Source organism: Macrobrachium nipponense, chromosome 1, assembly GCF_015104395.2.
Source record: "Macrobrachium nipponense isolate FS-2020 chromosome 1, ASM1510439v2, whole genome shotgun sequence".
Lineage (NCBI taxonomy): Eukaryota > Metazoa > Arthropoda > Malacostraca > Decapoda > Palaemonidae > Macrobrachium > Macrobrachium nipponense.
Genome location: NC_087200.1, coordinates 182,931,136 through 182,958,635, shown reverse-complemented (window position 1 = coordinate 182,958,635; position 27,500 = coordinate 182,931,136). Strand labels below are relative to the sequence as shown.

Here is a 27,500-nt window from a genome sequence, read left to right as displayed (position 1 = left end):
TTCACTGAACTCCCTGTTAAACGAATTGAAGATTGATGCAAAACATTTGATCCAACTTACAAAAAATGGGAAATAATGGAATGATATAAACCCGCTGAATTCTATTATACATATAAAACACATGGCTAATCGATTGATAAACAGGAAATAATGAGATAATAACCAGTTGACTTCAAGACAGAGACTAAACACAAGGTTAAAACGCATGATAAATAATAAATAATGAAATAATTACTTGGCGAATTCAAGACCGATACAAAACATGGACAAACAAATAAAAAAAACTACGAACCAAAGAAGTAGGAACTCGTCTGAATTCTAGACACAGTCCGGAGTCGTCCTCAGCATAGTAGGTGAGAATATAAAAGATGGTTTACATAAGTAAAATCCTTGGCACTTGGCACCAGCGGAGGGAATAGTGCCACTGGGGAAACTCCGAAGCGACTGGGCGCCAGGAAGGAAGAAATAGGTAAGAGATAAGAATCGGCAAAGAAATTAAACTGTTCTTTTTCCGTCATCGACAACAGTCGTTTCAATGGGCTTTTTTCACTCCTCGAGACAGAACGTTTGACAGAACTTTATTATTTAAGGGCAACAGCCAACTGGACAGGGAACCTCAAACCTTTGCCTAGAAGACCAGGCCGGAAGAACACGGGAGAAAGGGGGAAAGGGTGGGAAGCTGAAAAGCAGAAGCAGGAGAATAATTTCAAAGCCTGACAGCAGGAAAGCAGAAGCATTCACTGGGAATTGCCAATTCCCACAAAATACTTCTGCGAACTGGATACCTGATTTGACCTATCAATTCCATTCAAAGAAGGAAAAAAAAGGTCAATAATGAGAGAGAGAGAGAGAGAGAGAGAGAGAGAGAGAGAGAGAGAGAGAGATAAAAGACTGTCCACCACCTGGGCATGCGTGGCATGACTAATTCGTCACGGCAGATCTGTCACGGCTACCCCTAGGGTATCTGATATCAATTACCGTTTTGACTTACTAGAGTAAGGTGGACGGGAAGAAAAAAAACACATAAAGGCAGCTGTGATGTTAGAGAGAGAGAGAGAGAGAGAGAGAGAGAGAGAGAGAGAGAGAGAGAGAGAGAGAGAGAGAGAGAGAGAGAGAGAGAGCATATATCGTGGTAAACAGCAGCAACAATCCTACAGTGGAATCCATATTCATTAATCTGGTTCTACATTTGTTTCCGCGTAAATAAACGCAAATATACGTCACACGACATTTCCTTCGAATGTCAAGCGGATATACGACGTTCAACAAATGACTATTATAAAAAATGACGAATTACAGTTATGCGACATCAGCAGCCGAACGTCTCCAATGCAAGATGGCTGGTCAAACAAATATGATATATTAATGGTTGAAGTTGTTGGTAATACCTATGTTATCTTATTTTTTTATTTTATTTATTTATTTTTTTTTTTTTTTTTTTTGGCACACGGAAGGTAACCCGAGACCGCATCCTTCCTACACGATGTCCTTAAAGTGGACGTTTGATTTCCTTCACCGAATCTCAGCTTTCGCCTTTGTTACTCATTTACATTTCATCCGTTATTCATCGATATCTTCTTAGTAACTCATGACTCATACATTTCTCCTCGGTAACTCATAATTTCTACTCGTAGATTTCCGCTGGTTATGAAACTATTTCTTTTCGGTTGCTCTTGTTTTCTCATGATTTCGTCCTCAAAGTTGGCTCGTCCCTACTCATACCTTTCTTCTCTCTCGCCCCACTTACTTGTAGATGTTTTCTGTCTTCTATAAAAGTATTTTTTTTTTTTTACTCCGGTATATTTCTTTAGGTTACAGCACATAACAAGGTAACTTGACATTCAACTTCACAACCAAGAAACTGTCGTTATATCACGGTTTCTGGGTTTCATGTCCCTAACCCACTACAATTTTGGTTTCTGTTCAAAAGACCTATATTTACGAGTCTTCATTTTCTCCTTGAATCTCCCTTTGGTGTCCATACATTTCTCCTCGCTTACTCTCATTCCGAACACTCTCACACTTCAAGTCACTCCGTGAACACGACCAGCTTATCAAGCTGATTGCACGTGCAGACTAAGCTTCACTGCAGCTGACAAGCTCATCATAACAGCAACAGAAGCAGCAGCCTCCCATTGAACTTACGGCGTTAATTATGATCGTCATTGAGGTAACAGCTAGTCACGACAATTCTCGCCTTGGGGTCCCAACGGAGAGAGAGAGAGAGAGAGAGAGAGAGAGAGAGAGAGAGAGAGAGCTTTGGCCGGTGTCAACTTACTTAATGCTATTGGCAACGGTTAAACATTGGCTGGAATCTCATGAGCGCGCGGACGCGCTAACTTATCTTAATGCTAAAAAAAGAAAAAATAAGAAAAAGAATATCAAATAGAAGCAACGCCTCCACATAAATCGCAGCGGGCTCTCGATGGGAGGGGAGGGGAGGGGAGGGGGAGATGAATGCAGGGGAGTGGAAGGAGGATGAGAGAAGGAGAGGGGAAGAGACCGACTTCGTCACCTGCATCGGAATATTCGCCTCTCAGCGCAGCATCGGGTGATCTGCCCTTAAACCAATCAAGAAGAGTTACAGGCGCGATAAGAGGATTCAGCGTTCGTTTCCTCGACGGAAAGAGACGAAGGGTGATTTCGGGACCCCACTCTGATTGACGACTGCGACTAGACAAGGAGCTAAAGACACGAACGCCCGTCTATTTAAAGATCATCGGGACAAACAGGCACATGGTGGGAAAAACAAGAGGCTTGGCAAAGGTGACAATCTACCGTCGTGTATTCTTTATTGTCCATGCTTAACAAGAAATGATCAATTTGATGCGGACCGATATTCTTCTGGAAATAAAACAAGCACTTCAGAGAAATTCAGATCATCTCAGAGTTTTCACTTATTTTGGCGATCGAAGTGAATAAGCTAATTCTCTCTCTCTCTCTCTCTCCGAAGTTCTTCTATGAATCTGTCAACACAACCTTAATGCGCGACGCTCATAAAAAAAACGAAGCCCAAAACACCTGTTAAAGTCTAGCGAGAGATATAAACGAGTCTCTCATATGAGATGATGGCTCGCAGAAAACGAGACTGGGAGCGTAGAAAACGGGAGACGGCACTTGGCTATAAATAGCCCTTGCATTACACCTTATCAACACTCACATACATCAGCGCGAGCGTCCGGGAGCTTTTATGCAATACGCATCAGCCAGCAGCTGATATGCATCAGTCTGGGTATGGACGCCGGACCCATTACTACTACCATGAGCATTTTATGAATGCTTCATGCCCGATTACAGAGAGACTTCCTATATAAGGCTAGAACATAGAATTTAGGCCAAAGGCCAAGCGCTCGGACCTATGAGGTCATTGAGCGCTGGAAGAGAAACGGACAGTAAGGTTTGAAAGGTGTGGCAGGAGGAAAAGTTGGCAGTTGCTCTTGGAAAGATTTTTTCAGAGAGGGTGGAAGAAAGTGAATACGAACGGAGGTACAGTGAAAGATATGAGAGAGGTTGTATCTAGGGGCCAAAAGGACACTGTAAAGACCCTTAAGTATAATGCCCTTACAGTGCACCACGTGAGGTGGCCATTAAACCCCCCCCCCCCCCCCTCCGGCCTTCTAATGTCTTCCGGAATCTCACAAATATTAGATGTGGCGTTTTCCACATCGGGACTGTTTTAAATGCTGGACTCTTCAAAGACAGACGTGTGTATGTATGTATGTGTGCGTGAATGTGCCATGAGAAACAGCTGGCTATGTTCCACATTCCAATATTAGTCTCCAATAATATCCTCCCTAGATGACGCATCATTCAACAAGGTCATGAAATGTATGCGTGGATGTATGCATACACGGGTGCATTTGCTCATTAGGATGTAAAAGAGAATGTGTGCATTTTGTATGCGCATATACACATTACCGTATCTGATGTCACAGTGCATATATATATATATATATATTATATATATATATATATATATATATATATATATATATATATATATATATTATACAGGCCCAAACGTCATCTGACATTTCTTGGTCGTCACCAATCCAAGTTATAACCAGACCACCTATCGTTCAGCCTTTAATGATGTCCTTTATTATTATTATTATCATTATTATTATTAATTATTATTATTATTATTAGGAAAGTAAATCCACAGTACTATGCCTGTTTGATTTTGTTATTTAAAATATATCATTATTAGTATTACTATTATCATAAAATCCTCGTAGTAGCGCAAGTCTTCAAATGGAGAAACTAATCCACAATTATTTAAATGCACATATACTTAAATTCAAAAACAGCAAGGATAGCTTTCGGATTCAGATTCCCGAAAGCTACCCTTGCTGCTTTTAAATTTAAATATATGTTCATTTACATAACTGTGGATTTGTTTCTCCATTACTATTATTATTATTATTTCCAAAATAATGTAACCACATCAACAATTTATTTTCATGAGAATTCACGAGTCATCAAATCCCTGAATAAGAGTCATAAGAGATGGAGAATGAAAAGTGGGTTCGGTGATTGCAGCCGCAAAAGCACCTGGGTGGCAGAGAACACCTGCGTCTTTGAGAACAATTAAGCGGAGACATGACGCCCCTAAGGTTTAATCTCCACAGGTGTGGATAAGCCGCCTGCAGCGCCTCCTCTTATGCCCCTGATATATCTGGCTCATGACGAATTCAGCATCCCGTGCTTCCGCGTTCTAGATGAAGTGTCAAAAGTAATTAACACCGGCCAAAATTATGATTTTGACGGTGAGGGAAGTATGAAGCTTAGAGCCTTAAAAACAAAAAACAAAACTAAACAAAAATAAACCTTGAACATTAATTTTTAACACTTCAAGTTCGCGTCGATGGCCATAATAGGTGCGATGCTAGATTTAAATAAACAATCACGTCTTTAGAAGCCTGCGTTTCCAACCGGCCTCGTCGGAAATTCTTTGGCGAAGGCCCACAGAGAAGTCAAGTCCGTCTCGTAATTCATCCAAGGCCTACGGGAAGAAGGAAAATCATAGTTGATCACAGGGAAGGCAACCTGATCCCATAGGAAGCTATATCCAGCTCTGGGAAATAAGGTAAACACTTGTCTATTGTTTTAAGAGCGAAGATCAAACGGATATGCAACATTATGATCTTTCCTAACTAAGGTCAACGAAAATAGATCTATCTTCCGGTGGTCTGGGTATAATGCTGCATGAACTACGGCCCATGAAACTTTAACCTAGGCCCGGTGGTAGCCTAGCTTATACCGTGGCCAGACGCATGGTTATGGTTAATTTCAACCTTAAATAAAATGAAAACTATTGACGCTTGAGGGCTGCAATTCGGCATGTTTGACGATTGAAGGGTGGATGATCAACATACCAATTTGCAGCCCTCTAGCCACCGTAGTTTTTCAGATCTGAGGGCGGACAGAAAAAAGTGCGGAAGGACAGACAAAGACGGCGTAATAGTTTTCTTTTCAGAAAACTAAAGAAAAAAAAAACACCGGACCTTCTTTTTTGAAACCTTCAGATGAAAACCCTTATGGACAGAGCCAAGAGGAAGCCCAAGAGGTCTCCAAAGGGAAATCCGCCTCCACAGAGACGCAAGTAACAGGAAAGGGGGATAAATGAATAAACTTGAGGGAATAGGAAATAAAAAACCGATGCAACTCAAATTCAGGAAAAGTCAGCAGAGAGCAGGAATGAATTTGCACCTCTCTTAAACATACGGAGATCAGAATATTCCACAACTATACCAAGTCATATCAAAAGCATTAGCCAGTCCACGCCTCTTGGAAGAAGAAAACAGTCACCAAGACTCGTGAAGTCATTATGATAATCGCTTGATCTTTCGATAGAACCTTGAAATTCCCTCCAAGTCTAATACACAAATATCTTACTCAAATTCCGACCTCGTTTGTTAGTTTTTTGTTTGCATGGCGCTTTTACGTTGCATGGAACCAGTGGTTATTCAGCAACGGGACCAACGGCTTTGCGTGACTTCCGAACCACGTCGAGAGTGAATTTCTATCACCAGAAATACACCTCTCTCACTCCTCAATGGAATGGCCGAAAATCGAACTCGCGACAACCTATGTGGGACGCTAATACCATACCAACCACGCCGCTGAGGCGCTCCGACCTCGTTTAGCCGATGTTCTCCGCGGATTCTTCCGAAATAGTTCGAATAGTTTCACAGAGGACAGACGAAGAGAGTCGACGAGTGAATTAAGATTGTCTTCGAGGTTTAGTCCTTACCGAAATGATAAATAATATAAACAATATATAGTATACATATACATGTATATCTATTTAATACATACAGTATATAGTACATATACACATATAATGTAATCTTGAAACGATTCCCGGGAAGGAAGTACATAAAACCTGTACTTATTCTTGGAAGGCACTGGTAGTTAAATTGCTTTTGAAGGTAACTGGTATCAACTTATGCTGCAACGTTCTAAGCTAGAATAAAGGACTCCGAACTTATATAAGACAAGACTCTTTCACCAAAAAAAATGTAGGACTTCGCGTGAGAATCAGCACATATAGTGATTTAAATGCACTGGATAACTTACGATTTATGTGGTTTTTCATGCGTAGCCTATCATTTCTCATACGTGAACTTTCCGAATGATTATTTAAAAGTTATTTGTACAGTAACAATGTGAATAACTTGTAAATTGTGTTATGTAATTCTACTGTCGTTTACAAATAAAAAAGAAAAGAAATAGGGGGGTTTAACTAGTAAATACGTAATTACTTGTATATTACCTGACTGATTATTGATACATATATTTTCTTGTAAACAATCAGCATAAAACAGTATAAATTCAACTCATATACGAGAACCATATAATAAAGGAAGGAAAAGCGTGTTCACAGATAAAATGAAATCAATAAATCATTACATACAAAGAAATCTCACCCATTAGACTCGACCGAATCGGAGCTGTCCCTCCTCCGATGAGACGCCTCGTGGGACGTAGCAGCGGAAACGCTACTTTTTCCCATCTTATTGACGTTGCGAGAGTAACTCTCATCCTGTGAATAGGACTGAGTGCTGTGACCTTCTCTAGTCCGTGAATGGTCATATTTCGTGTAGGAACCATCACTTTCGAGCAGGCTAGTTCGCCTGCTGGAGACGCCGTCGACCTTCGACGAGAATTCCTCCGCTCTGGAAATCGAGGACCTCCTCTCGGAGAGCGAACTGCCGCTCTCTTTCCTCAGGGCCGAGCTTTGATGCAGAGTCGCCCTCGAGTTTCTCCTGACGGAGGAAGAAGAAGAAGAACTCTCCACCTCACTCGAGATAAGGCTGGAACTCGAAACCGAGCTCTTCCTCGTGGACTGAGAGAAAATGTCATCATCACCGGTATCCCAGCTGCTGCTTGACTTCTTCTGGACTGAGGTCCTCAAAAGGCGCGAGGCCATCGTCAAAGACGAGGAATCTCTTTTTTTTTTAAAGTTTTTAAAAGTAACGGGGTGTTACCGGGATAAGACCCAGTTTTCGAATCGAGACTTCTTCACACGACGCGCACACAGAGGGCGCACGCACGCCACTACAACGCCGGGGGGTCGAAGACGGAAATTTCGTACTGTTTGCTCGAGGGTATTCGAAGTAAGACTGGATAGACACGATGCCATTTTGTGGGTGGGTAGGAGGAGGAAGTGGTGAGTATTGTTGGGGGTTGGGGATAGGGGGGAGGGCGAAGGGCGGGGGTAGGAGAGAATTAATCAGAGGGCTAAAAGCTTTACAGTGATTAGCCACCTCGTATGAGTCTAGTGGGTGAATAAAGGGGGTTGCATGAGTGAAAGGTGGATGAGCTAATAACCAATACGGATGCGCTCACTCACCTTTCCATCTCACAGGACTCGAGCCAACATCATCACCAGAGGGGATAAACTTGGTTATAAATACTCCTCGGTTATAACACTTTGTTTTTCTTTTCAAGTCAAAGAAGGGCGATAGTTGAGTGTAGAGGGCAGGGGGTCACATACCCCCAATTTCGGGGATAGGGACGAGAAGGAAAGATTGGACTTGAAAATACGGGTAACAGAGGACTGATTACCGCTCCTATCCTTTCTTTGGCTGGATGGGCGTCATTTCCAGTAGGCTGTTAAGAAAGTGGATTTTTACTTATATCCTCTCTTTCCCAAAAAGGTCCCTTTTTTTTTTTTTAGTACGGTATCTACACTTTTAAAATATTTCCTATTCTGTTGCCATCATAAGAGGGTTTATCTCACTACTAAAGAAAACCTCAACCTTATGGCAGAGGGATTTATATTTGCACCTTGTGAGCAGATATTTCGAAAATAAGTAAAAACAACGAATCATCCACAAAGGACGAATAAAATCACAGACAAGGAAGCAAATATTGAAGGCCAAGTTTTTCCTTGTTATATTCAAGCGTTTTCCCCCAAGACGTCTGCGATCAACAAAGACGTGTGCATATGGGCATTTATAAACAAGGATGACGATATTCTAGCTCGCATTTTGAAGGTCACGAAGATGTGGCGCTTTCTTCAGAAAGAATGACTTCAACAGATTATTCAAGAACGCTGAATTAACCACCGATGATGTTCTGTACAAATGAGCCCTTGAACTCTCTTTATTCACTCATCTTTTTTTTAAAGATTTGGAGCCTTAAGCTCTTCCTTTGTGACGAGAACTAAAAATATAATCGCTTCCCTTCAATGACCTCATAGTTCTATAATCGCAGGTGGGTGATCTTTGAAAGGAAGTGTCTAATAAGAGTGTTTGGATTCGCGACAAGTGTCCGACTTTCTAAGAAAGAATGCCCTTTCTGAACGTCACATTCAAATGAGGAATGTATGATACATTCATTTCTAACCGAATCACTACTCTTATTTAGGCCATGTCGTTCTTTGGTAGGACTCGTGAGCGGGGATCGGAAAAATTGACATTATTTATGGGCATATTTCATGTCAGCGATATCGATAATGGACATAATATTGTTAACGAAAGTTCCTGAAGGTACCACAGGGATTAGTAAAAGATTTTCATAAGCATAATTCATGCCAGAGAAAGTTCGTGAAGGACTATCGTCGTCACAATGTCCGCTGTTCTCTAAATAAAACTACAGTATCGTATTTACGTACATTTTCAGACATAACCCTCAATGGCATATTTTGACATAATGCGAAAAAAGGATGAGATACCTCTATCATTAATACTTTACGACACGAACGGTGTCCTAATCATATTTCAGCGCCATTTTTGGCAAGTTGTTAGAGAGAGAGAGAGAGAGAGAGAGAGAGAGAGAGAGAGAGAGAGAGAGAGAGAGAGAGATTGCTGACGTTTCTCGTCTTCTTAGATATTTGCCAGTAAACGGGGATCTGTGTCGTCTCACATGAATACTTCCTCTTATAAATGTGTTTATTTTTGAACCTTGTAAAAGGAGTATTATTTCAGCAGTAACAGTAATCGTAGTAGTATGATAGAAGCTGGTGGCTGGTGGACAGCCCCTTTGCCATCATCAGTTCTCTCCGTGTTTATCTTTAGTTTTGGCACTTCGGTGAAGGAAGGGGGAGGACTATAGGTGGCGTGGGAGGTGGGTGGGGAGGGGGTCTCCTCTGGGTCCCAATACCCATCCACAAAAATGTACAACTGACTCACACCTACCTAATCCACCTGCTCCGTTTGTGTACCTCCTGGCCTTCTTATTCCACGGTGGTCCAGGCATACATACACGTACGCACAAACCCACACACACCAACACACATACACACCTTGCGGTGAACCAGGTACCCACTATACATGAAAATGACTCTGCATGTCCGTTTTAGATACTCTAAGGAGATGTGTGAAATTCATTCAGCTTATTCCTAATTTATCCTATTTTTTCAGTGTAATACTAAAAGGTTGTTCGCAGGATCCCTTCGGACCCTTGCTCCACCCACTTTCCCTCTTCATTTCTTCAGCCTTGCTGTCCAGCCTCTCTAACTTTGAGGTTTGCCCCAAGATCCCCCTTGAAGGTCACCTCATCTACTATGTTCTGGATCTCCAACTCCCTCTTCTCATTCTTTCCTATCCCGGTATCTTTTGGTAAAATGGAGACATGCACTCGTTAGGCAGCCATGCAGCGCCTTCAACTCCCCAAAAAACCAGTCGGCGGAAGTAGTCAAAAATAGAAAACTATGCCGATAAATCCTGTCGGTGATATAAAAAAAATATATTGAAAGAAACAACGAATGCAGGAAGAAAATAAGAAAACCCAATACCTCCCACATTATTCGGGCAAAGGTAACTAACAATTCTCAGGCACATGATTGGATAACTTTCCCGGGATCAGAAATTGGAGATGAAACACGTCCAGAAGAACGTTCTTATTACAAGAAGGAATCTTGTTTGGTTGTAAAATAAAAAATAAATAAGTAAATAAAACTTGAAGCACTGATTCCAACAGCTTGCACTACTTGCGAATGCTTCGTGATTCTTCGTGATTCTTCGTGGTTCCGAATATTCAGTTCACAGAACTTCAATACACGGGGCAAAAAATTCACCGTATTTGCTATGCATAAAAATCAAGCTTATCTTGAAAAATATAAACACTGGTTTTGAATATAATATTAATTGTTATTTTTTCATTTGTCCAGAAAGAAAAAACACGCAGCATTTACATTTAAAAAAAAATTTACCTCCCATTTCCACATTAGCTAGAAATTATTCATGAGAATAATTTTCGAAAATCTTGAATATAAATACCTGTTTGCCTTGTGGTTTTTCTTTCTTTTTTAAAAATAGCAATAATATAGTTTTCATTTTCAATATTTGCATCTGCATCATTCTTCATATGCACACAAAACATGCGACAGCTATATACAGATAACCAAAGTACAATTAAAACATAAATATATGCATATATAAATTCAAGATACTCTCTTATTGTCTATGGTGCATCACTATACAGTGACCAGAAATAAGGAGTTAAAAGCCACGGTAATGTATATGAGACTATTTTTTCAAAATACAAAACAGTTTAAACTTTTATGTATTTTGAAAAATATGGTCTCGCGTAGTACATTACTGTGACTTTTAACGCACTCTCTTATTCAAGTAAAACCAAGACTTAGAAAATGAAATAAAAGCAAGGCACATAAATGCATCAAAGAGAATATGAAACGAAATCATGCACAGTGCAAAAAGAAAAAAAAATACAAGACAAAAAACAAAACTAAAGCAAGAAGAGAATAATACATTGACATACAGATACGAACACTATGAGAAAATGCATCTAAATAACAAAAATAAATTTCTATAGACAGGCATCTAAATCAAATAGAATTTTCTGGGGTACTCGAAAGAACAAATCGGAAAAATCAATGAGCTAAATGAATGAGTGATAAATACTGAATAAGTAAATAAATCAGAATGCAAGACACAGAGTGCAAACTCTTAATAAAAGAAGGTGAAGAGAGAACGTGACCAAATCGGGGAAGAAACATTCATTAAGACTTACTTTTTATCGAAGGTCTGTTCGTTCGCTGTAAGAAAAGAGCAAAGATAGAGAGTGAAGCAAAAAAACGGCCAAATAACATAAAAAAAGGAAAGACAATATGAGAGAGAGAGAGAGAGAGAGAGAGAGAGAGAGAGAGAGAGAGAGGACTGGTGATAAGGGCGCGGCTGGAACGCAAGAACGCCTCTGAAACTAGTCTCATGGACAGGTCTGGAACTGGAATGATGGCGCATGCGCCGGTAATTCTCTGTTCTTCACATTTCATCATTATCATTATTAATTATCAGTACACATCTGTGTACAAGCAAATTAAGTTTTAATTAACCCTTTTCAATACATATCTTTAAACAAAGTAAAATTTAATAGACTGCTCAAAAATATATCTATAATTACAACGAGCAAAGTAAGATTTGATCTTCGTTTCCAAAAAATGAAAGCAATTAAAAATTAACCTCATTACACAGTGAATATAAGTACAGATAATTTACGAATATGAATATGAATACAGATGATTTATTAATACAGGTAACTTATGATAATTCATTTACAATTCATAATTACATACAATTTACTACGACTCTGAAATCAGTACTTCACATCCTACGTCGTTCCAAATTTGCCTTCCAGTTTCCAGCGCTTGCTTTCCAACTTCGCTCTTTTAGGGGAAGTAAAAAAATTTAAAAAATTAAAAAAAATTAATGAAAGGAAAGCGCCTTGGCTCTAGACGTGGCTCAAATACACCCAAAAATAAAACGATGAAAATGAAATAAGAAAAAAAAAACCAAAAGCATTAGCTAATAGAGACACCTACACGGGCCTTGGTTCTGTTGCGATTTTCTTTTGTTTTTTTATCGATTTCTTTCGCTTTTCGTGATTATGGAATCTTACCTTTCTTGGGGCTCGTCTACGGCTGCAAAAGAGAAAAATGGTATAGAAAATTAGTCGCTTCCGAAGAGAGACTGTGTGAGGAGTGTTTGTGTTCGTGTCTTTGTCTGTTGGTTGCGTGTAAAAAAAAAAACATCACTACGTTTATTTATAAGGTTTCTTGTTTGTTGTTCTCACTTGTAGGGAATTGGTTTCTGTTCCAGTAATCTTAAGTTCTAAGGCCACGGTAAAGGAATTCTTGCAGATTTCTCCTTTCAAGTTCGTTTGATTATAATAATCTTCGAATATCATACAAAATACATATTCGTCTCCAGTTTGCCATTGTACCGTAGATAGTATATCTATTCAGGTTGAAGTTGATACAGAAAAATTTGAAAGTGAAAATGTCCCGTTTGGAGTAATATCCAACTTGGAGTGAAAATCCCTCTACGACATGTAGGCTACCTTTCTTTTACCTTGTCCTGAGATTAAGTGGCACAGTTGCTATTATTAAAAGGTGCTACATGCACATCTATGCGTTTGAAGACATAGACATGCTCACCCGCGTGTAAAATAAGCCGCCGAAGATGAAAGTGTAACGTACGTGTGTGTGTGTGTGTGCGTTGTGTGGGAGGTACAGTCGTGTTGAAAGAAGGTGTAGGTGTAGAGGAATGTGGGTCTGGTTGCCAACAACTGGAGGGAGAGAGAGAGAGAGAGAGAGAGAGAGAGAGAGAGAGTGTGTGTGTGTGTGTGTGTGTGTGTGTGTGTTGTGTGTGTGAGAAAGAGAGATATATAACTCAGCCAACGGTCCTCTGGGTGAAACTCGCTTTCACTGAGAGATAAATCTCTTCAGAGACTCATCTCAACTTCTTGCAATTTAGGAAATATCTCTACTGGGAATCGTCCTGGCGTTGGGCTTTTAGACGTTTCAGAAAAGACTGAATTTCATGGAATGTTTTTCTTTCTGTCTTTGTGTATCAAAACTTTATAAAGCCAATTCTTGTAGTATCTGCTACAGCCATCGCCATACAATTGTTACTGGAATATATTTATTCTTTATTTCAACTACCGATATCTTATGATAGAATAGTTAAAAAAAATTTTTTTATTTCTACTTCCGATATTTTGTGATTAGATATTTAATGATATTAAGCGCGGATTCTACCCACGAGAGCGTTGACTGACTGACATAACATACAGTGGAAATTATTTTAAAATCACATTGTCTTCTTTACTAACGATTACAGGGTGAATCTACTTACAATTATGTACATATAATAAAAAAATCTATTAAAAAATCACTTTGTCTTTATAATCCTGGCAACAAATACTCCATCACTAAGATCATAGCTATTCACAACTGTGAAAAATTGAATTTGAATGGAGATTTTTTTAAATCTAATTTCAAATTTAAGGAACATATAAAAAAATTGGTTATTCTTTGAAATCAGTTGCTGAGTTTATTTGGTCGTTTTAAGGGGCAAGCGGTCACTTGCGCTTGATAGTTAGAAAAATCTAGTTGGCGCATTATTTAGTTAAGCGATTTTCAGTTACCTACTCTGTTAATGTCAATAAGCAAATGAACGTCACCGTAGTTCGTTCTGAAAACTACGTAAACTTTCAACGGTTAATTTAAATTTTAATCCTAATGAGAGGAAGTCTAATTATGTACATTAAGTTTTAAGCACAAGATGATTAAATATTCATACATTTTATTCACTGGATCGTTTTTGTAAAAGAGAAACGATTGGAGGCGAACGAACAGACAGCAACGTTGGAGCGGAACAGGTCTCGTTCAGGAAGACAGAACGGCAGGCAGAAAACAGTTCTGCAAAATTCAATGACACCCAAATTTTCCCAATTCCGTTTCGTTATTTGTCAAATGAGTCAGTGAGTTAGATACTAAGGATAAAATTATAATATTTCAGAGGCTAAAGACCCTTTGCTACTCAGGTTAAAAACACTGACAACAAAATTGAAAAACATTAATTCAGAAATATTGACAGAATTGAAATAAAAACGCCTCCTAATGAAGTCTGTCTTCCCGAGCAGATCCCACCTGGTATGTAAGCTGGTACGTGGCACAGTGGGTAATGTTACATTTGCTGGCAACTGAAGCCAAATTTAGTGAGTGATGCCAATATCTGAAATGCTTGCATCGGGGTATGTATATCTACATCTGGGCATTATCCGACTAGAGGAGCATTACCAACAGGTGATTAAGTCTGTAAATCCTCGAGTTAAATAATACATTCAAACCAAGTTAATACCAAGGCATGCAGTTATCAGTCAGCACGCACACTGAGACCTCAATCATAGAATGGTTACAAATCAAAAGTTTTCCAACGTAACTAGGGTAGTGAAAAAAAATATATAGATCTATATGAAGAATAAAAAAAATCCACTTTTAATAATAAAAGTCAAGAGAGGTTTTTCAAGTGAAGAAACCTGCATTTCACTCAAAACTCAAAGAATCATAAAATGAATAAAAGTGCGACAGGCTAAAAATAAAATTAAATAAAAACAGAATTTAATAAAAACTCAATCCAGGTTCGTGTTACATGTTAAAGCAAACCACTTTCTAGACAAAAATAACTGTTTGTCATCAGAATTTTATGCTAAGCATAATTCTCTGACTGCATCCAGAGAGGAGGCGAAATAGTTTTAAGAATTGAAGGTTGGTGAAAAACAAACTCTCAGCCAAATGCATTCAAGGTGCAGAAGCAAGAGAAAGAAAAAGGTGTAGTACCATGCAAGCGGTTGAAAGACATCCTTTCATTAGCTGGGTGTGAGAGGTGGTGAAATGTATATTGCTTGTTTTAGCAGCTGGAAAATCTAAATGCATTGCTTAAAAGTCACTTGTTGCTGACTAAGGGAAAATTATGAACAGGAAACTGTAAATGACACTTAATTTGCTCAACTAAAATGTATTAAAATTCGTTTAAGAAACATGATTAGAATTCATTGCTTATAAATATTAGATTATTACAATTATTATAACACCAATACAGGAATAAATTATAGGAGAAATTTTAAGCTGGAATCAAAAGTAACTTGATCGAGCGTTATTAAATATGTTTTAAATAATGGATTTTGAAAAATAAGACAGGGTTAAAAATGAAATAAACCATTAAGCTCAGATTTTCCAATGGAACTGTCAATGGGTCTGTCATGTGTAGCCAGGTTCAGAACGGCGCTTTTGAGACTGGGAACAGAAATGGCCTTTCTGTTCGTGACAAAAATTTTCGGTCTAAAAATGCCATTCTGAACAGTCATGTCTCTTGTTAATATCATTATTTTCAACTACTGTTGGTAAGTCTGTACAGAAGCGTCCTCTGGAAGCCGTTATGAAAATAATAAGAAGATATTAGGAAGATATTAGGCCCTATGAACTTTTATTTTTTATTTTTTGCTTGCTTGAGCGCGAGAGCTGAAGAGCCAAGGCAGACGTCGTCTTATCTCTCTCTACCTTTCTAGTTGTTTTCATTATTATAAACAAATTCACAGAACGAAAGATCCAAACGAAACAAAAAATAAAATAATAATGATAACAATAATGAACACAGAAAGGGGTAAAAAAAAAGAGAGATAGAAAATGAAAGATAGAAGATATGACAGCTCTTAAAAAAATATCACTTAAATTTAAGTTATTTAAAAAAAAGTTGGAAAAAACATATGGAAAATCTATGTAAATTCTTTTTAAAATAAGCAATCAGTCCCAAACTTCAAGGCATTATACAGTGCGAAGCTACGTCTAATACAAATATATATTTATATATTTTTTGAAGTCTTCGTCCCTCGCTGAAGTCAGAGGTACAACAAGAGACAAAAAGAACAACAACAACAGTGACAACTGCTTGTAGGGGAGTCGTCAAAGTCACTTGAAATAAAGGACAAACAAACGATTATTAATGAGAAGAAGTCCTTTACGAGACGGTCTAAGTCACAGCAACATGGACATTATAACAGCTAGACACAAGGGAGAGAATCCTCATTTTATGTTATTCTAAATCTATGTCAAGGGCTCGAGTTATCTGCTGCTGCTGCTAGTAAAAGCACTGGGTTCTAAATGGAGAGAAAACAATGTTCCTTAAATCAAGTAAGCCTTCAAGAACGTGGAAATTCATTCAGAAGAATAAAATAAATGAGGTTCTCAAGAACTGTCTTTGAACATTTTATTTCACTGATGTCCACTGTTACTCTAAGAAATAAAATCAAACAAAAGTTGCTCCTGTGAGAGATTATCAAATCTTTCAAATGAAAATGTTATTCACCCAAGATAATAAGTATTGATTAGGCAATGGAGAGCAACTCAATTTCAAATCAGTTGTCTATTTTAGTGAATATAGAGATGTCAAATTCTGTAGAGAGTACTGTATTTATTTAAAAAAAAAAAAAACAGAAATTAACATCTTGAACATAATATTAAGGTCTACAGTAACCCTAGTCAAATATAGTCAGTCTTTTTTTTAAATATGGCCTTCTGCTAAAGTGTCCATAATAAAGATATTGCCGCAAGTCGGCAATATTCCTAAAATAGCTTCAGATTTCATCCGACTATTCAGCTTAGTTCCTACACCCTAAAATATAACTACGTTAATTGTTCCCTATTCTCCTGGAACTAAATATAACTTGCCACTCAACCACAGATATCTATTCGTAATAAATTTGATTTATCTCTTCATTAGAACCCTAACAACGCCCATCTAAACTTATTCCTTTACACTATAAACTCTTGCTGGCTCACGGCTCGAAATATGATTCCCTCCGTGACTTGTTTACCTACTTCCTTTCTATTTCTTTCTCTGGTCCTACTTCCTATTCATTCGCAACCTTCCCTGCCTCAGTCTCTTCTCAGCGGGGCTGAGTGCAGAGGTCCACACCAGGCCTCTTAGTCCGTTTAACATTTTACCAAGCATATGGGCCCCTTTTGTACTAGGGTCAGTGCCGGCAGAAGGCTACATTCATCTAAAACAACCAACGACAAACTGTCTCCCCTCTGTTACTCCACTTGGCAAGACACAAGAGCAATGTCCAAATTATCCTTTCTTTCTGATCTTTCATGTCAATAAAATTTGAAGGTAGGAAATCATAATAGTTCCAGCAGACTTATAGAGAATGCCATAAATCGGACACGTGAAAATCCTTCTAAGATGAAAAAAAGGGGCCAGCAATAAACAGCTCAGAGTCTGGGAGACGCACGCACAAAAACAACTCTTGATTTGCCAAGAGCGGATGACCTAAGCCTCGGGAAATGTCAAGACGTGGTTGAACTGAAAAAGATCTTGCCTAGAGCTGCCGAAATGAGAGAGGGGGCAAACACCAGGCGCTTGCCAAACGCTGTTCACCTATTCTGCTCTGCTCTTTCGCTTCTTCTCCTCTAGCCTGAGACAATCGGGTGGGCTACACACTAATGTCTTTCAGAGTATCCCTGAACTTCTAGAATTTATTTGCTCAAGAGAGTCTACGAGATTCTTGCCTTGTTTTTATTCCAAGTGGGGAAAACTCGTTCCATTAAACAAAAGTGTTCGTTGCCAAATTCAGTTATTCATCGTGGTTAAATGTTTATTTTGTGACTTGGGCAGGTAGACATAAAACTTTTATATTTACATCCTGCTCATTTAGAACGTAGTGCAGAGCAGTCTCTAAACTATTATGAAATAAAATTTTATATCATCACTAGAGTTAATATCACATAAAAGATGGACATAACAAAAAAGCATCGGTTAATATATGAACGTCCCAAATTTCTCACAATATTCTAAAGAAAGGAAAAATACAAAGGTCTGCTCTGATACTACTACGAGGGACTCGGCACCTTGCTGGTGACACTGCATTTCTAAATCACGGGTCTGCACAACATTTTCTCTATTCCACAAAGCTTCCACAAATAATCTCAAGAGTACAGTGTCCCATATAACTAGCAATGTACTCTTACAAGCGTTTCATTCATCAATGATGGAATGAGGCACGATTCAAGTATTTCCTCTTTTTTCCCCTCCTAAAAAAAATAGCACAAACCCTTCCTCTACTACTAGTATTGTGTACATGTCTCATGAACCTCGACATATTTATAGTTCAGTAAATTCCTAAAACACTTAAATCTCCTTCATATTATCCTTGTTCATTAATGTTTGTAACAGAATGGACGAAGGCTTAGTTATCCCCTAAACTGCTAATAGCATTAATTGTTATCTTATTCTATTCCTACATACCATAAAACGATTTCTAAATATTAATTACTGTGGATCCTATGCTCGTTAGCCTAGCAGAATAAAGTCAGCTAACTGCTATAGGCCAATAGCTCATTGCCCCTATACTCATCAGCCTAACAGGTCTGCTAACTCTTGTTATAGCCCTATAGCTCCTTGTTCCTATATCTATCAGCCTAACAGGTCAGTTAACTGTTGTTACAGGCCTATAGAACTTTTCTCCTAAACGCATCTGCCTAACAGTTGTTATAGGCCTATGGCTCCTTCCTCCTCTATCCAGCAGCTTAACGGAAGTCGGCTAACTGTTGCTCTTGGTCTATAGTGCCTTACTTCTATACTAATCAGCATAAAAGGTCAGCGGACTCGTGTTATAGGCCTACAGTACCTTGTTCCTATATCAGTCTGCCTAACAGGTCAGCTACCTCTTGTTATAGGCCTTTAGTTCCTTTCTCCTATACTCATCAGCCTAACAGAAGGTCAGCTAACTCTTGTTATAGGCCTATCTACAGCTCCTGTACTCATCAGCCTAACAGAAAGTCGGCTAACTTGCTAGAGGCCTAGCTATGCACGAGCTCAAGTAATTTGTTGTCATACTTCGTCTCTTTAAAATCAAAACCGTAACAACATCGGGATACTTACGACTGAAGTTGAGGTTGATGGACGCGGACACCTCGCCATACTTGTTCTTGGCCTTAACTTTGTAGAGGCCGGCGTCTTCCTCTTCGACGTCATCCAGAATGAGCTGGACGTCGTGGATGTTCTTGCTACATTCCTTGACGTTGATTTTGATGCGCTGGCTCTCCTTCACCTGGACGTCGCCCCTGTACCACTCGATTTCGGGTTTGGGCGACGCCGACAGCTGGCAGTCGAAGATGAGTTTGTTGCCGTCATCCTCCTGACGGAGTTTGGGCTTTTGGGTAAAGCTTGGGGCAAAGTTTTCCCCCATTGCCCCCCCTTAATTTTTGGGGCTCTTGGTCTCCAACCAGATATTTAACGTCGATAATACATCAAGGGATCTGCGGAGGAGAAAGCAAACGTGGATAGGGTGAAGTTATCGATACAGACGTTCATAATAGAATACAGATTACATATCCTCCAGAGGAGTAAAATGATATTGATGGTTATTGTTGTAAATCTTAAACTACAAGAATGCTGTCTCCTTTGATCAAATTTTGGTCAAATTCAACTTCAAGTATCAAAAACTTGTCCAACAAGTGAAGACGAAAGACGACATTCGGTTATTTTTGCACTTGCCATAAACAGTAAACATTCTCAAAGCACGTATTCATAAATGCTAGGAAGTATTTCACAGCACTCAAGAAATCATTGTCACAGTAGTTTCCAAGCAAAGTAAATTTTCATTTTCATTCACATGAAAATCACATCAAAACAGCGGAATTTGAAAGAAAATGTTCACTTCTTTAGTACCCATATTTTAACTTTTTTGTTAATTATTTTAATAACGGCACTTTTAACTAGTCACATCTCCAGGTTTGTAATTCACATTAAATTTGAAGTTTGTAAGTTACTTTCATGGGAAAATGCACATTTTATAACAAATAGCAGTAGTATCTGAAAATAGCGTAATGCTGAGAGAGAGAGAGAGAGAGAGAGAGAGAGAGAGAGAGAGAGAGAGAGAGAGAGAGAGAGAGAGAGAATTAAATATTTCATCAATTTTTATCGTCAAAGCGTGGTCAGTTATATAGAGTGAAAGTATGACTGGCTTACTTAAGTGGCTAAAATAATAATAATAATAATAATAATAATAATAATAATAATAATAATAATAATAATAATTTTAGTTGTGGTAATAGTGTAACATGTTGCAACGATAATTACATTTGTTATAACTTACAGAAACTCCATAAATCATCATCTATGTTTTGCACAACAACAACAACAAACACAACAACAACAACAACTACAACAACAACAATAATAATAATAATAATATAATAATAAATAATAATAATAATAATAATAATAATAATAATAATAATAATAATTTTACTACCAACGGTTGCACAATATATATAATGGACTCAAACTATGTGGCCAGCAACGTATTCGAGTGGGTCTAGGCTAATGTCAGTGACCAGCATATGTCATACTGTACTTCAGCCAAGTCTGTTGCTGAGCTTAATATTCAAATATATCTTCCTTCTTCACTTGTGATAACACGCAGACACACATTATATATAATATAAATATATATTTATATAATATATATAATACATATATATATATATATAGTATATATAGCATATATCATATATTTATATTATATATATATATAATATATATATATACACGCACAAACAGTATTGGCTTTCTGAATTACAGATGAGCTGATAAAAATATATTCCAGGTCGTGGTACATTATAATCGAATATGGAACCCAAATATTGGTAGTTTACTTCTATTACATCTGGCAAAGGGCTAATTTGATTAGATAACAGGAAACACAACTTCAACATTAAATACCCACAAGTAAAACTTTTTTTAAGCGCTATATAGAACAAATTTGGGAGCAATTAAAAAAACGAAAATAAAACATGATAATTAAGATTCCATAATTGCCAAAATAATTCCATCAGCAATAGCAGCGCTTTAAAATCGCATTGAAAACATGCTTGGTAAGTGTTGTAAATATGAGCGGTATTTCCGGACAGATATTCATGTATATCTTAAATGCAACAAAGTACAACATCACCTTTTAGCTCTGCACCTGAACGAAACAGTTAGCCTAAGCGCCAAGAATTGCTATACACTATAGTAGCTGAAAGTCATTAGCATAAAATATTTAATGTGCGAGTGAAAAACCGTAATCAATTAACCAAGGCGAAACACCAAATTAAAATTTCCAATAATTTGGAAAGTTGAGTAGTGTCAACCTATAAGTTAGGCCGATGCTAAAGAAAGATTATACCTTGAAGAGGTAAGGTACCGTGATTTCCGCCACGACCAAGGATTACAGAATTATAAATAACTTTACCCTTCATCACTTGAAGAACCGAATGAAATTCCCTTCGTCACTGGCATGAGTCTACGTCAAGAGGAATAGCTAGACCTATCGGTCATACACCCCTGCTACTAGCGCATAGTTGTCAGCAATTCATCTGACTGCTGACATCGTTCAGTCTCGGCGAAACTATCTTGTGGCTGGTTACCTGATAGGCCTACGCGTAATAAAGAGCTTTATCGTTGCTAATCGTTTGTCCAGCTGTCGGGAAATAAAGCACATAATACAAAAGGGGAGACATTAAGAATATGATTTAAACTAGGCTATTATAAATGCATCGAAGCTCCGATTTAGGATAACTTATAGTGAAAGGCCTTTAAAAATACAACAATATTAGGTTAATAACTGCATTTGAAAACGCTGGACACAAGAGCTTCCTACCTGTCCTTAGTACTAGACTTATACATTGACCAACAAATGATTTCCATCTGAACCAACCTTGCAAGTAGACTACAGGTCACTTCATTTCGTTGTAGTACAGTTAATTTACCGCGATAGGATACGAAACTTCGTTTCATGGTTTTACTTTAATGGAAATAAACAGCCTCAGCAATCACAAACAGACATATGAACTTCTAAACGAGAACTGATGAGTCTGGATTCTGGAAATTGACTCGTGCAGTTTATTCTTTGAATCATGTTCCAAAACATCGAGACGTTTCAATTTTGCATTTGCAATTAGTTTATCATTATGTAGTCTTCATGTTTCTGTGATATGTATAAACCGTATAATATGAAGGGGCGTTATTCAACACTCGTGCATAATGGTAACCGCAATATTTCACACTTTAAGAAGCCTTACCGGCCTGCTCGAAACGTATCGAAGCACCTCACCGAACAAAATGAACACGGTGCAAAACATGCGTCCTTGGTAATTTCTGTCTCATTTAACATAATTTTGCAGTTTTATGGTGGCATGTCCTTCTGCAGTATATACTAATTAGAAATAAAATCCTTTTAAACTATGTTGAAGAGGTGATACAGAGCCAAAAGGATTATTTAATAATTTTTTTTAATTCGAAATCGAGTGATTACACACATTCACCGTTGCGAGACCCGTAACGTAACCGGTGTGACGGTGTCTAGCTTATCGTTTGTTTCTTTGTTTATAGTGAATTTCTGCAAGTGCGTGATCATTATAGTATCTTGAATTCAGTAAGAATTGCCGTGACGTGAAATACCAAAGACTTCGTAATATGGACAGAAGATACTATAGTCGAATCGTTATCTGGGGTACTACGATCAACGAAAGCTTTGATTAATGTGATGGGTGTGACAACTTAGCTGTTCTCCTGCCATTGAATGTTACTGTAAGTACCATGGTTAATAACACAAATTCCAGAATATATTTTGATTTATATAATCATCAACGAAAGGCTAAATTATATATTATCTACTTCATATTAGGTTCGTAGGACAGCCGGAACATAAAATCGTGTAGTAACCCATTTACCGCCATAGCCTAACCTACTCGGGACTCAAACTGGTGTACTACATACGTAGGTTCACGCGCACACAGCAGTGTCATTTGCATTATCACTGGATCACTTGTATTTTCCGGGCCGGGGGCGGTGGGGGGACGCCGGAAATACAACGAACAATTGGCTAATTTTGATGGGCTACATCATATAGCTAGGTAACCAGATCTATAGGCCTAACTTTTAATACCCCCCCCCCCCCCGCTGCATTTGGTAGTGCCGTCTTAGGCCCCAAGCTCCAACCCCTTTCTATTTATTGTACCTGCTTTCATATTCACTTTCGTCCATCTTACTATCCCCCTTCTCCTAACAGTTGCACCTTTCAAACCTTTAACTGTCAACTTCCTTTTCAGCGTAGAATGACTTCTTAGGTCTCCCAATGCATGGCCTAAATTCTATTCAACTCTTGAACCTGTCAACGTCCACCTATCTCTTCCCTAACCTAACCCAACCGTTAACCTGGGCAGGAACATCGGTAATTGCGTAACCCTGAAAAGCGGTAGGATTGTGATTGTTTATTTGACAAGTAAGGATTTAGTCTTGTTTGGTGGTATCCCATCCCATTAGAGTTTTGACATTTATTTTGCCATAGGTAACAAAATTATAATATAAGAAGATATATATATATTATATTATTATATATATATATATATACAATATATAATATATATATTTATATACAGATAATATATATATATATATATATATGTAGATATATATGCATATATATATACAATATACATATATATATATATAATATATATATATATATAAAATATATATAGTATGTATATAGTGTATATATATACATATATATATAATGTATATATATGTTTTATATATATATATATATATATATATATATATATATATATATATGTGGTTTTATAGATATAATATAATCTATATATCTATATATATTATATATACTAAACGCGTTTAAAAGTGATGAACTCCATGTGTAACAATGAAATTCTAAATGATAAAGCAGTAGACCTGAAACGAATTGTTCGGTATCTTAAACAGTTTCAGTAGGCCTACTTATTTGCTAAATCGTAACCTACATACGGCCTTAAGTCAAGGTTTTATATGCCTTGTATATTTATTACTTAATAATATATATATAATTATATAATATATATATAAATAGATATAATATATACATATACATATACATTATACACACAGGTAATTCCTAAGTGGCCCACAACCCTTGAATGAAAATTTCTAGATCCGCCAATGCCTTAAAGTAGAAGGCGACGTATAGATTAAGACCATGTTGCCAAAAATCGTTAATTTTGCATCAAAAAAACGTCAAAGACAGGGTAGTCGATTGTCGCTGCTTAGGTTCATCCAGAGTTACTTATGTTTAACCAAAAGATTCATAAATTTTTTTGTTATGCCCAACAAACAACTCCAGAGCAACTGAAACGGCCAAACATAACTACTAATGTTTACGTGCTCTGCAAATACCCCCCACCAGCCAACCGCCTGCCTGCCCTGGCACAGGTTGGTGGAGGTGGAGGTGTTGGAGGAGCTGCCTGCCGCAGTTGTTGGTGATAAATTAATTCGAATACTGAAAACAGGGAAGGAACTCCACTTAACTGACAAACGCGATGCGCAAATTGATTACATAAGTATTCGTTTAACGATTATGAAAATAAACTTTGGCCGAAGGGTCTATTTATTTATTTTTTTCAATTTTTAATTTCTCGGGATTTTTTTTTTAAGTTAAAGAGGCCAGCTGATTTTAACGATCTGTTTTAGGTTTTTATGTTTATAGTGGTTGTACATGACTATAAACAGATATTGCTGTAGTATATATATATATATATATATATATATATATATATATATATATATATATATATATATTATATATATATATATATATATATATATATATATATATATATATATATATATATATATATATATATATATATATATATATATATATATATATATATATATATATATATATATATATATATATATATACTATATATATATCACATATATTTTACACGCACGCACAAATATATATATATTCTCCTGTCTAGTTACTGATGAAGCGAGGATGAACTTCTGTTTATAATTAAAAGCAATCGCCATCAAAAAGCCAACACAAAATTTCCGAATCATCTGGTCTTTGTAGTTAGAGAATATAGCAGAGATGAAAATATGAGAAAAATTAATTTTTTAAACATTGATAAATGATATTTTATACAATTTATCATCGATTCCGTATTTAGGGGAGATGGATGCGGCAGTTATAATTATTTGATATTGATAATTGTGATACTGTGATCGAATTTGTGTGTTAACTAAGGTTTTATACCAGTGACTGGATGTAATTTGATGAAAAATTCAGTGCTATCAATAGGCATCGTCTTATGCTTTCTGTCACTGGAGCGAACTCTATGCGTAGAGAGAGAGAGAGAGAGAGAGAGAGAATCTGCTTTGTCGTGAGATTCCTTTAATACACATATCAAGCTATTTTAAACTAAACTTGGCCCAGGGGTGTATGGGAGAGAGAGAGAGATACAGTAGTAGAGGAGATGTTGGGTGGGTAGGGGGAGGAGTGGGGGAAGTCACATAAGGAAGAAGGAAAATACGTAGAGAGGACTGACGGTCTGTGTAGACGACCTTGTGGCTTTTGAGGGCTGCCAACATTCCCGCGCAGTCCCGCCTCTCCCCTCATCCTCCCAGGGTGGCCAGGAAGGTGACTTGTCTGTGGGAGTTTTGTAGGCACTTGATGACTCTATTATGAAGCGTTGAAGAATGTCGTTTTATGTTTTAAATTTGAAAATTAAGTTTCTTTACTGTTTTCACTTGTGTGGTACCTGAGTCGTTGGGAAAGAACTTCAACACGTAATATTTGTTTGGGACTCGGGGTAGGACTTGGCACCATTGCGTGACCGCATCGTGGTCATGTGTAATTATTAAAGGCTATAGTATTGAGAGCCAAAAAAAAAAAAAAAAAAAGCAAAAAAAAAAAAAAAAAAAAAAAAAACGTAACTTTGCGTAACATTGGAGTAAAATCCTAATTAGTCAAATTGTATCATTGAGCAATGTGAGAAAGCGAGGTTGTTGAGGTCATTATACTGAAAAAATAAATACTTGTTTATAATGTGATATACTGTTATTATTGTTTTGATATTAACTGTAATTAAATGTTTTCTTGCAGACTGAAGTTTACATCATACAGAACTAGGTGTATCCATTGAAGTTGGTTAAGTTAACGTTAAAGCTAAACACTACTTTTGAATTTATTACTGGATCTCCATATTCCAGTCATGCAGTTACAGCAACGTTCATACGTATTTTTCAGTTTGCGCTTCAAAATGTTTATATACTGGCTACGTAAGTAAACCGGTTACGTTGACACTGAGGGGACTCACTATCGCAAAAAGATTGTAATAATCGACAACAGACAGGAAGTCTTCGATATTGTTGATAATATAAATGAGAAGAAACTCGCTAATTGTTGAATGCTTAGCCAATCGGATAATAGAATTCATGACTGTGAACTATTCGGAAACATTTTGGACTAACAGTCTTGCTGATTTCTTTCGTAAAACATCGCTTTTATGTTTGAAATATATTTGTTAGTTAGTTGAGACTGATGTAAGGTTATATATATGGTGAGGTGTGGTGTATATAGTGTTTTCTATTGCACATCTCTTCTGAAAAATTTTCGAGCTATGTTTGTTTCAAATGTTAAAGTTTGTTTTTGGAGTTGGCAGTGTTGCTCATCCAAACACCTGCTTGTCATGTTTCAAACGTTTTGTAATCAGGTTCTGACTACATGAAATGCGCTCACATGAAGATTAATTGGTGTTGCGTTTATAATTGAATTTTATATATTTCTGAAGCTGAGATATCTTGCATATGATTAAAGGAAAGGAGTGCGTGGTCAGTAAAATTGGATCAAATCTCTTCATTGCCTTGAGAGTTGCAAATAGTATAAATTTGTTTTATTGGTTTAGAAACCCTCAAATACCAGAACACAGCCCCACATTCACTCTGGGATTAGCGCAGTAGTTTTGGTATTTAGTTTTATATTGGTACTGAAACATTTTTCGACCGATATTTATTTATTTACCATTGAAATATTAAAGCGCCCTTCACTTTCTTCATCCTGGAAGTACAGAGAACTTTCTTGCCAAGACCACGAAGCACCATTGTCCTTGGCTAGTTAGTGTACGTGGGTATTGGTAATGGTGTAGTACCCAATACCCTGCTTGAGAGTGTAGCCGCGTGAAAATCACTGGCATAGTTGAGGGTTGACTTATAGAAGTAGACAGGCGACTTCCAACAGTACTAATGGTGCTAGGCTGCGCTCCTAGGTAAATCTTATAAATATTTAGTAAAGCCATGAGTTCGAGGAATATAATATAATTCACAAGCTGTGTCTATACTGCGCGTGTTCTTCAGTTT

The 27,500-nt window shown here is 37.4% G+C and overlaps 2 protein-coding genes across 6 annotated transcripts in view; one reads left to right on the top strand and one right to left on the bottom strand.

The window, feature by feature from the left end:
* LOC135219901 (myotilin-like) overlaps nucleotides 1-27,500 on the bottom strand; it is a 58,944-nt gene that overhangs the window by 14,261 nt on the left and 17,183 nt on the right. For 2 of the 5 annotated variants that reach the window (XM_064257100.1, XM_064257099.1), the window contains exons 2-3: nucleotides 19,197-19,573; nucleotides 12,370-12,391 (exon numbers count right to left, since the gene is read on the bottom strand). In XM_064257100.1, coding sequence (XP_064113170.1) covers nucleotides 12,370-12,391; nucleotides 19,197-19,503 — 329 coding nt within the window. In that variant the 5' untranslated portion in view covers nucleotides 19,504-19,573. Of the gene's footprint in view, nucleotides 1-6,932; nucleotides 7,630-11,484; nucleotides 11,510-12,369; nucleotides 12,392-19,196; nucleotides 19,574-27,500 lie in introns of those variants that run through there. The other 3 variants (XM_064257098.1, XM_064257097.1, XM_064257096.1) reach the window with 3 other exon arrangements.
* Nucleotides 22,616-27,500, top strand: part of LOC135219899 (EF-hand domain-containing protein 1-like) — a 301,233-nt gene continuing 296,348 nt past the window's right edge. The window contains exon 1 of the mRNA XM_064257095.1: nucleotides 22,616-22,889. The gene's annotated coding sequence lies outside the window, so the exon portion shown is untranslated. The remainder of the gene's footprint in view (nucleotides 22,890-27,500) is intronic.